This window comes from Chiloscyllium plagiosum, chromosome 18, assembly GCF_004010195.1.
Source record: "Chiloscyllium plagiosum isolate BGI_BamShark_2017 chromosome 18, ASM401019v2, whole genome shotgun sequence".
Lineage (NCBI taxonomy): Eukaryota > Metazoa > Chordata > Chondrichthyes > Orectolobiformes > Hemiscylliidae > Chiloscyllium > Chiloscyllium plagiosum.
In genome coordinates this window covers 8,473,036-8,484,778 of record NC_057727.1, presented here as the reverse complement: position 1 = coordinate 8,484,778, position 11,743 = coordinate 8,473,036, and the positions used below count along the sequence as shown (strand labels likewise).

The window sequence follows — 11,743 nt, the reverse complement described above, 5'->3', positions numbered from 1 at the left end:
TTTCCTGCTGTAATTTCTACAATTGACTCGCCATAATGTCAACTTACCAGGTCTTCTCATGTTTAATTTGGATGACAATGTGGTTTAAAGATTACAGTAAGATTCAATAACCAAGCTCAATGATCAAGTTCACCAGTAGCTTTTCCATTTTCTTAGCTTCACTTGAAATAAAATATCTTAAAAAGAACAAGACATGCTTCTTGCTTTAAATACTTTTTAATGTTTTTAATGTTGGAGAACAGAAACACATCCTCATTTTCTACATTATAGGAAAGTGTCGAGTACAGAGCAGTACACAAGCCATCTAAAACTTTGGCATTCCCATGCCACAGAGAGCAATGGTTTATACACACACAGCAAGCACAGGTATCTAAGAGAACAAACTCACAATACAATATTCTGCTAAAAGTGCATCTTTGAAGTTAGTAACAAGTTTTTATTGTTTAAACCATAATAACAATTATTCAATTAAGGAATGACTCATTAAAAGGCCAAGGTAATCACATAAACGTTTAGTTTCTGCTCAACAATGGTTAAAGCTGCCTGTGGTTCAGTGGACATATGCACTATATGGCAGAAGACCGAACTATGCAGACCACCAAATTTGTGCTTGTACTTGATTTTAGCCATGGCAACAATAGACAAAGTACACAAATAAAACATTCTCTAATCTTGATCATTATTCAATGGTCCCTGCTGGTACGTGCACATTTCAAGTTATGATATCAGATTTTTCCTTCATGCCTTTCACTTAATGAGTCTGCTCATACAATATCTAGACTGCAAATGAAAGTTGACTACTTGGAAAAGCTACCTAACAGTTTCTTGAAAATGAACCCTTGGCACAGGCGGAAAAAAAAAGCTGGCCAGAGGTTTACTGCAGAAATTCTGCTGAAAGGAATTTTCTGCTAGCTGAAGTATGAAGATAAGTGGGCTCCTCAGCCCAAGGGATATGTTAAAGACTTGCACTTGTATAGCATCTTGGCTTCTGCTGTATTGACAACAGAAGAGCAGGACACATACTTCAACAAAACTTTTAGGATAATGTTATTAGTACTGTGAATGATCAGATAAGTAATTGTGTTCATGGAGATAAATATTGGCCAGGACACTGGGGAGAACTTGCCTGTTCCTGGAAATAGCGTTGTGAGAGTTTTTACAACTACCTGAACAAGCAGACAGGTCTCGGTCTTCCTATCAGATGGAATCCTTAACAGTGTGTTGGATTTGGCTTTTACACACACAGATCCTGGGGGTGGGGCTTCAACCTGGAGAACTTGGGTTCTGAGGCAAGAGTACTTCCAAATGAGCCATAGCTGACTTTCATACCTGTAGTGTTCCCCCCCCCCCCCACCAAACATTCATCAACTGATAGGAATTACTTGACTACAAGTAGATTTTAAAGTTGTAAGTAGTGAAACAACTATTAGTTTGCACAGAATCAGTTTGACAAACACCAAATGAAAGAAGCAACCTGTTGACTTGGTTTGCTTTGCTTGTGTCAAGTGACTTGGTAGTACAAGGACTAACAAAGCCCAGAAGAATAAACATCAAGTAGTGAAGGAAGCAAGAATGGAAAAATCTATGAGATCTTGCTTCAGTCTGTCATGGATGTTTCAATCCATGACAGTACAGGTAAGAGTGGCTAACATGTAATCCTTTTGCGGACTAAGCCTGCATTCTCACTAAGGGTGCCTTCTATAATTTGTGCAATAAACATCTTAAATGAGATAAATTCAGAACAGATCAAGTAGCTAAAAACTGGCATGTATGGGACACTGTGGGCCATAAGCAGCAGCATGATTTTCAACCACAACCCAAAACGGCCCAGAATACCCCTTTCACTACCATTGGCATCGGACCAGGGGATCAACACTGGTTTAAAGCAGAGTGCAGGAACATATGCCAGGATTATCAGAAAAAGAACGAACAAAAGTACACTCAGAATCACTGAGTTGCTTCTGGAGAAATGAACATCTACTTAAAGGACAGTGTAACATCTGTCAAGAGGGCTTTTAGTTGTTTTACAGGAGAAAGGGGAAGTTCTACTCTGTGGTTTAAAGTACAAATACCTGCAGGAAGTGTTTAGTCAAATGCTCTGAATTGATTTGTAGTAAAAAAAAATGAATGGGAAATTTTGTTTTGATTTTTTTCAGCTATTAACTGGAAATCCAAAATTTTTTTTGAAAATTAAGGATCATAGCATTGTCAAATTCAGTGTGTATAAACATTCTGCTGTTATCTCATTAATATCAAATATTTTCTTAAAATAGGAATAAGCTCCACACCCAACACACCACCAAATTTCTGATCTATTGGTGTTTTAAGGGAAAGGATAATGACACGTGGTTGTCTTCTTCTGGGAACTTGTTATAGACTTTCCTTACTATATGTTTTGTTCACCAGTCCCCTCCCCTTGGAGAAGCAACTGCAGGGCCTATTGACTCAACAGATGACTGTGCTAGTGCATTCACAAGTCTTTTCTACTACGAGTTATACATCTCCTCACTGGATCACAGCCTTTTTAAGATTACTTGGCTCAGTACTGCAATATGTGACAATGTGCCTGTGATGATGGGATTGGAAATGGCTTAGTCCATGGGCGGTATCAAAGTATAATTCATAAATTAATTGAATGATGGGGTAACTTTGCTCAATGTGCATTTGCAGCAAAGTTCAAGTTTATGCACAGGTTACACAAGGAAAAGAAAATAGTTAGAAATTCTTCAACATGACCGATGCCATTCTTTCAACCACTCAGTGCAGAATTTCCTATCATATGTCTCAAATAATATTTCACTCCAAATACAATATCAATTTTATTTATAAGTCTACAAGAAAATCAGGGGGGGAAAGAGAGAAACTAAACTCAATCTACATACGAGTCCAAAGCGCAAAATTACTTGCAAGGCCAGGTGTTTGGGAAAACACTGGTAACCATCAAGAATAGACAAAAGCATGAAGAAAAAAAACTGCAAAATGGATCTCATTCAAGTCAGCAAGTCAACACCAACATTACTGGCTTCAAGCAAATTTCTTTTCAACCAAAATAGACCGAGGAAGTAAGGATGCTGTCTCAGACTAGAGAAATGAGCTCCAGAAACTGTGGAGAACTCAATTCTCCAACACATATCAAATCTAGCCACTTTGTAATTGTATTATGGCCTTATAGCTCATGTATTTTGTTACATGACACATTGTTTAAAACATATGTGATTACCATCTGGTTATTTTGGAAAGAGGTCAGAGGGCAGAAAAACGCTTCATAGATGAACACTGTCTATAAAATGTCCATTTTAACTCATCCTCAAACAAATAATAGTCTCAAACGCAGTTACAGGTTTTTGAGTGGCATCACACTGTACATTCATTCACAAACAAACGGAATGGAACCAAGTTAAAATCTGTCAAATATCCCATCTTCCATTATACAGACGACAAGTAGGATATAAATTGCAGCACCTGGTCTTCCACATAAGAGATAATCTGGCTCTCTGGAGCATTCACTTCACCTTCAAAGCAAAAACAGACAAGTGAAGATCTAATGATCAAAGCTTCACTGTAGAACCACATGACTGACTCCAACTGCCACCTTCAACATTGTCATTGTGAATCAATGTGTAACATCACACGATACACTGCAACAATTCAAGGAACTTGTTACACCACCTTCCAAACTTGCAATCTCTACCACCTCAAAAGGACAAGAGCAGCAAAGAAATGGGAACACAACCAATTCCAAGTTCACCTCCAAGTCACGCACCATCCCAACATGCAAATATACCATTAATCCTTCACAAACACTGCATCCAAATCCTTAAACTCCCTTTATCACATCACTGACATTTATAGATTAATTCCAGGTGCCTCCTGTTATTCCCCTATGCTCCTGGTCTGGAATAGTTGGCAAAGATTGAAGACTTTGCGCAGAGGTTTCTGGATTCAGGTCATTGATATAAACTCAAAATATTTGTCATCCTAGTGCCATGAGATCCCATTCAGTACTTGCCCGTACTCTAATATAATTCTTATTGAGTACTCAGTTGTTTGCCAGTTTACTGTCATAGGATTTCTAAAAGTCAAAATGGAGAGAGAAAACAAAAAAAAAATGCATTCTTTGCCAAGTTTAAAATTCACAAGAATGCTTGACTGATGCCCATTTCATTCCGATTTGAAGCACCTTATTTAAAAGGAGTGAAGAGTTCCGAAACTGTTTAGGTTACTAAACAGCAGAGAACCCAGTAACTATGCAAATCCACACTGGACGTGGAGGTCGTTGTAACATTTATAATAGGGCGATGTATAATCTGTCACAGTAATTTACCTTACTCGTGCACAGCCAGAGGGGAGATGGAAACAAAGCAGAACTGTTGAAATGTGACTGGAGTTACACTGCTGGGCTCATTGTTCTGCATACATAAAGTTCGCTAAGTTTATCCGCTGACTACCTGTTATATGCCATAAAAGAAACAAAGTACTTTATAAGTTACATGTGTAAAATGTGTATCCACCGTAACTAAAATTCAAGAGCCAGTACAAGGCAGTAGTTTCAAATATATGGAGATACTAAGCAGCTAAATCCATACACAATATTGATTAAAATCTAGTTGAGAAGCTATTTAACACCTGGATAATTAAATTAAAGTCTACTTGCACTTTCCTATGAGAATTGTTTCTGCTGAATCATGACAACAATAGTCAATTGATAAAACTCCCATGGGATCTAAGTTCTGGAACCTGTGACGTTCTGTCAGACTGATATGGTGCTTCTTGCCCTGCTTCTTTCATTTCTGCTCTTTTGCATTCAGGGGATATTAGTTTTGTGCAATTTGATATATAATTCTCAAATATTATGGTGAAACCCATTTACAATTCATGCAGTGTCAGGAATTCATTTAGTTTAGTTTTGAAGAGCTGTAAAATGTAAACAGGAAAACACAGGAATGGGAGGCTGCTTGTCCCATATGCCCTCCACCTCACCAGTCTATGGGACCCAAACTCCTGAAGATAAATCCTACACGTACTTCTTGATCTTCAAAAAGGTAATTAAGCAAAATTCGAAGACATATCCATTGTCACATCATTCAATCAGAGCCTACTGCCTTCAAGTTGACAATTCATTGCCCATCAGCAAATGGGCAAACCATTGTCTTATGCACTTTTAACCACCTCAGTCCTAGCTAACCATATGTTTAAGTCCCAACTGGACAGTTACCTTGCTGGTTATCTGACAGGGTAAATGCATTTGCGAAGATGCAATTGCCCAAAAATATAAGGAAATAAAACAAATAATAGACTAAATTGAGAGGAAAGTGATTTGGCCAAGACAAAAGGATAGGGAAGGAGTACTAATCACAAAAGGTTTACAGTTTTGCAATTCCTAAGTATTTAGCAGACTGTCTATTAATCAAAAATGCAGTTTAATCTTAACCTTTTCATCTTAACCTTTAGTTTTCATTTGCCCTTCAATATGCCTTCACATCATCCAATGCTTCTCAAAAATGAACAGAGTGTTTTGCTCAATCATTCTTCCTAGTAACATATATTCAGGAGAAAAGAATCAAAAATATGATCTTGGTTTACTGTTTATCTTATTAAGTAACTTGCATATTGTTGGTCATTACTTCACGGGAAAAAAAGAAACAGCCATGGTGACTCAATTTACTCTTGAAAATTGTGCCATCGTAAAGCTGCTGGGACTGGCCTCATTACTCACTCACTTGCTTTCAGGGCCTCTAGTTTCAGAAAAACCAAAAATTTGCTCGCCTGTACCAAATCACAACAGATATTGAGAAAACTGGTCCCAATACTTCAAAGCTGCAATGCTCCTCAGTAATTAGCCCTGTAATATGCACAGATGGGAAGATATTGTACAGATCTCTAGAGGCCTTATAAATTAGTGATTTATGGTTTATTTTAATAAATAAAGTCACAAACTTAGTAGATCCTCTGAACACTGATCAGTAACAATACATATGACAGTTATAGAGTTACCGCTCCAGTCGTACCAAGAAAACAAAAGTATACATGGTACGTTGATTCAACTGTACAATAATGCATGGGAATGTAGATTAAGGAATAAAAGTTTCAGTGAGAACAGTTTGTAGAGACCCTCTGTTTATACTCATAGGACATGTTAAATTTTTACTCACATGCAAATAGTCGGTATGCAGTGAAAATGAGATTCAAAAATCATCATACAGATAGGCCTCAAGACCGATTTTACAATAATAGATGCACCAATATATGACAAACTTGTCAAGCACGCAGAGCTTTGACTACCAAGTACAGGACCACATACGCCAGACTGGACTTTGAAATCTTGCCTCTTAGTTGCATCCCGCCCCATAAGTAAAACTAAACACTTGAAATACAAATCAAAATGAAGAGGTGGGTATTTCTTTGGACAACTGTACGTATCTCTGGAAGTTGAAATCTAATTCACTAACAGTTCCATAAGTATTCTCATATGAAAGTGCTGTGAAGGAACAGAACACAATCTAGTGCATGACTACTATGCATCATCTCCAAACACGTCATTCTGTTTGCGCTTCATGTTCTCAAAGTCGAAGTCTGTGCCTGTCATTCGCTTGTAAATGCTTTTTATGTCATCACAAGTTGTCTCAAAATGGGTGGTGGCATCATACGAACTTGAGATAAAAACCTGTAAGTAAAACCAAATAACAAACAGTTAGGAGAAAACATTGCTGTTGTCCTCCCCACCAACTGTTTCTTTTTTTATTATATAACAGAAGTCATATTCATATCCCACAGTCAAGGCCAAATGCATGTAGCCTGCCTGAAATTCAGATTTGTGGCTTATAGATCACTTGTGAGGAGCTGTGCAAGAATAACACAATTGTATCTTTCTGTAAGAAAAGTCATTGGTTAGCCCTTCCTCCATACAAGAGCAGAGATTGCTGCCGCAAAGGTTCCATCACATTTTTGTGGTATGCCAGTGTTAGAAATGCAGGTCCCTTTGCAGGGTCAACCAGAAGATATTTTCTAACCAAGCTGTTCAGAGATGCTATCACAGACCTCTGGAGCAAGTGGGACCTGAACCAAGGTCTCCTGGTTCAGAGGCAGCAATATTACTGCTGCACCACAAAAGCCTCAGGTCAACCAGAACATCTCCAGATTTTATTAAAAGCAGGTGATGTTTCTTGGAGATTGCATTTAGCAAAAGTAATTTTAAAAACCAGTAAAATGAGTGACTAATAGATGGAAACCAAATACTATGGGACATTTGGTGATCAGAAGAAAAAGTTTATTCAGTTGCATGTACAAACACCTCTGGATATAATAAAAACCTACAAAAATAACATGAGGGCTCTTGCGGCTCAACAACAGTGTACCTATCTATGATGCAAGGTGATACCTGGGTGCAAGTCTCAGGTGTTACAGAGGCGTGTAGTAAAATCTTTGAACAAGTTATTTTAAGAAAAAAAGACGTGGGCCCTTTTTGGATGACTGGTCAATTTTCTGATGGGTTATTAAAATACCAACAAAATGATCAGGGTTCTTCCCCAGTGGTTAGCTCCTGGACAGAGAAAAGGATTCGGAATGGCAAGATGAAAACCTGGGTTTGTACTGAACTACGCATACATAATAAAATCCCTATAAATTTTAGCTAGTCTTTTGCTGCCTAATTCAACATATGGTTATTAATCTGCTAAAAAGTGTATTGGGTTTAGCTTAACTACAACCAATTCCCTAGGTAAATCTCTCAATTTGCACAATACTTTTCTTTAAAGCTGTAGGAGGAATTAAAAAGCCTGGATTATTTCATGTGACTGCAACTTAATTAAAATCAGTTTCTTTTACCTAACTACTTAACAATCTTTCAATCATGAGATAAGTTTCAATACCTTGGATAGTGCAAGGAAGCTGCAGCTGTGTATGATTTAGCATCACAGTGATGCTGCAATCTGAAGCAAGGTTTTGCATCCATCTGCATGGATGAAGTAGTCAGTCAAGGCGGCAAAGAAACTTGAATGAAGATGGACCATATCCACAGGAAAGGTAACATTTCATACGGTCACGGAGTCAGACAGCACAGAAACAGACCCTTTGGTCCAAAAAAATCCATGCCGAACATAATCCTAAACTAAACTCCTGCCAGCTCCTGGCCCATAATCGTCCAAACCTTTCCTATTCAAGTACTTATTCAAATGTCTTTCAATGCTGTAATTGTACCCACATCCATCACTTCCTCAGGAAGTTGATTCCACACACGTTGATTTAGTTGTCAACCACATATCCAACAGAGCATGAACTCAGTTAATAGAAACGTGAGGGGCAGAATCTGTAACTCAGCAGTGTGCCATGGGATACTAGCACACCAACTTAGTGTACTTTGCCACCAAAGTAACTTTTCCCCACTTACTGGGGAAACTTACACATACTTTGATTTTTTTGATGGTAATGCCAAAACATTTAAAGTGAATTGATTCCTCTATGCATCTTCTCCATTTCTCAATGCAACATATGTTGAATTGGAACACACTTCAAAGAAACTGAGCCTTATTCATAATCCATACCTGACTTGTTTGCCCATCATCTGTTGGTTGGTACAAATCACTGATGGAAACAAATCTGGAACAGTAGATAAAGGACGAATTAGAGGTATAGGCTATTTAATTAGATAAGAATTCAGGAAATCAAAATGTAAATGTACGTGAAATAAAAACAAAGTGTTGGAAATACTCAGCATCCAGCATTTCTGCAGAGTATAAATGGAGTTAACCCTTCAGATCCATCTCTTTTCATCAGGACAGCATCAATTTTTATCAAATTGAACTAGAGATTAACGTTAGCACATAGCAAGTGGAAAGTGGACACTTCACAACTCCCAATATAAAACAGGACTAATTTTTTTCTGTGATCAATTCACCCGAGTTTCATGCTGGTCAATAAGAGACAGGGAAATAGGAAAAAATCTGAAAACATTTCTTTCAATTACTTCCAACCAAGTCTCTGTATGATAAACGCAAGGGAGAGAGAGGGAGGAAGAGAAGGCAATATTGATGGGGCTGAATGAAAGGCAAAAGGAAGCTCACAGAGAACAAAAAAACAAAAAGAAAATTACAGCACAGGAACACACCCTTTGGCCCTGTAAGCCTGTGCCAATCCAGATTCATTATCGAAACCTGTCCCCTATTCTTTAAGGGTCTGTATTCCTCTGTCCCTGCCCACTCTCATATCTGTCTAGATACGTCTTGAATGAAACTATACTGCCTGCCTCTAACACCTCCACTGGCAACGAGTTTCAGGCACCTTCCACCCTCTGCGTAAAGGACTTTCCAGGCATATGTCAAACTTTCCTCCTCTCACTTGAACTCGTGACCCTAGTAATTGAGTCCCCCACTCTGTCTATACCTTTCATTATTTTGTAGACCTCAATCAGGTCCCCCCTAAACTTCAGTCTTTCTAATGAAAATAATCCTAACCTACTCAACCTCTCTTCATAGTAGTGTCCTCCATACCAGACAACATCCTGGGCTGCACCCTCTCCAAAGCATCCACATCCTTCTGGTAATGTGACGAACAGAACCGCACGCAGTATTCCAAATGTGGCCAAACCAAAGTCCTATACAACTATAGCATGGCTGCCAACTCTTGTATTCAATACTCCATCTGATGAATGAAAGCATGCAGCATGCCTTCCTGATCACTATCGACTCGTGTTGCCACCTTCAGGATACAGTGGGCCTGAATGCCCAGATCTCTCTGTAATCAATTTTCCCCAGGGCTTTTGCCATATAGTTTGCTGTGGAATTTGATCTTCCAAAATACGTCACCTTGCATTTGCCCAGATTGAACTCCATCTGCTATTTCTCTGCCCCAACTCTCCAATCTATATTCTAAACACCAGCTTAAAGGTAAGTAGGACTTATAGCACAGAGACAGGCTGTGTAATTCTACAAAAGTAAGATCTATCCTTGTATTAAATTAAAAAGATATAAAAATGTTCCAGGAAATGCCTTACGATTTGTCAATAGGATCCAGAAGTTCTAGCGCTGGCTGAACCTCCTTTTCAGGATTGTTGGTCTCCACGGTAGTGCTGACAATAGCAATGTACTTGCCTTCGGCTGCAACATTGTGTGCATATGACACGATGCAAACATAGATGTCTGAAAGAACAACTCATTGGTTCACATATTTGAAGAAAACCAACTCAATAAAATTACAGCATGACCACTATCGAACAACTATAGTGAGTCACTTCTCTTTTTGGATAACCTCTAATTCTGCTGTCGTACAATTTGCCATGGACTGTCAGCCTTATGACGTGCCCAAGCAGCCAATCCTCATTTGTGAGCATAGACACTGAGCAAGCGGTGGCTGCTCAAAAGTCATGAAGGTGGCATGAGTGGAAGGGTGGTGGTGCTCTCAACCAAATTCTAATGAGCACATGCTCAAACCAGAGCGATTGAAGAGATATCAGGAAGACTCCCCTTGGTTGCTTTTAGGCCCTCATAAGCCTCGGCCACACAATTCACTTGTGGAATTCGAGCCTACTGTGGTAGAGCTCTGTTACTTTATCTTGGTTAGGTGATTGGGTCTGTCATGACTGACTCAAGCATGTTGTTATTTGGCCCATTGTTGAAGATAGTTCACAGCCTCACTACCATATTGCACAATATATTGCATCAATGGAGCCGTTGGTGTACTTTTAGCACTGTTAATACTTGTGTAAGAGGCATCCAAGATGCCCAGAGATCTCGTTGATCTACAATTCCCTCTCATGTTATGCAATTTGCTTAAAATATCACACACTACCTGACTTTCTGTTGACCTGCATCTGTGGAATGATAATCTGGCAGGAGTTACAGTTATTAGTGTTTTTAATCGGATGACTGAGGATACAGATGACTCTTATGACCTTGCCAACCTTCTTCACCAGATTGGGGACGTAGCTGGGGTCACAGATCAGCTGCTTGCAACGAGCGGTCTGTAAAAGAGAACAAAAGTTCAAGATTCATACCAATTATTTCCGAGTTAGGAGTCCAAAACTAAAGCTTTTGAATCAGTATTCACAATAAAAGTCAGTCATCACAGAAAAAAAAAACAAAAAAGAGAAACAAAACAAAAAAAAGAACAAATTTGAGAGAATGATCACGTTCCTCCAGTACTTTTCGTACCAACACCTGAAATGAACGTAAACAGTAATTTCCTGAAAAGGAGGGACAAATGGAACAACGGATTACTTAACACAGAAACAGAACACTACAAAATGAGGGAGTGAAATACTGTCGATGCTGAAATTCAGAAACAAAATACTCAACAAATACTCAACAGGCAGCATTGAGAGGAGGGAAAACAGAGAACCAAAAATTTCACATTAATGACCTTTCATTAGAACTGGGATAAATTCGAAAACACAATAGATTCTGAAGGCTACGTTTGTGGCCAATGCTACAGTTAGGTGGAGCACAACACCCAACTTTGCACAAAATTGTAACAATTGGTGACCACCTCGTAATATTAATAATGTCTTCATATTACTTGAAAACTCAACAATAACACACATTGTGAAAAATCTCCTTCCTGGTGCATATTAGCAGAAAACAAATGAAACAAAAAGCTGATTTGCTATCAGGTGAGCAAAGTTAAGGAAAAGGTGCTGGAGTGCATAGCCTGTGGATGAACAGTCTCAGTGCTCAGTGTAAGATCTTGGTCTGACAACTGGATATCCAAATTAATCTTGTCAGATACCTCATCAGATTACACTTTTCATTTC

The 11,743-nt window shown here is 38.6% G+C and overlaps 1 protein-coding gene across 1 annotated transcript in view; it reads right to left on the bottom strand.

Annotated features, from left to right (window-relative positions):
- Window positions 1–200: 200 nt before the first annotated feature.
- Window positions 201–11,743, bottom strand: part of LOC122558830 (rab GDP dissociation inhibitor alpha) — a 53,434-nt gene continuing 41,891 nt past the window's right edge. The window contains exons 8-11 of the mRNA XM_043707642.1: window positions 10,783–10,954; window positions 9,989–10,133; window positions 8,541–8,595; window positions 201–6,664 (exon numbers count right to left, since the gene is read on the bottom strand). Of these exons, the coding sequence (XP_043563577.1) occupies window positions 6,515–6,664; window positions 8,541–8,595; window positions 9,989–10,133; window positions 10,783–10,954 (522 nt within the window). The 3' untranslated portion in view covers window positions 201–6,514. The remainder of the gene's footprint in view (window positions 6,665–8,540; window positions 8,596–9,988; window positions 10,134–10,782; window positions 10,955–11,743) is intronic.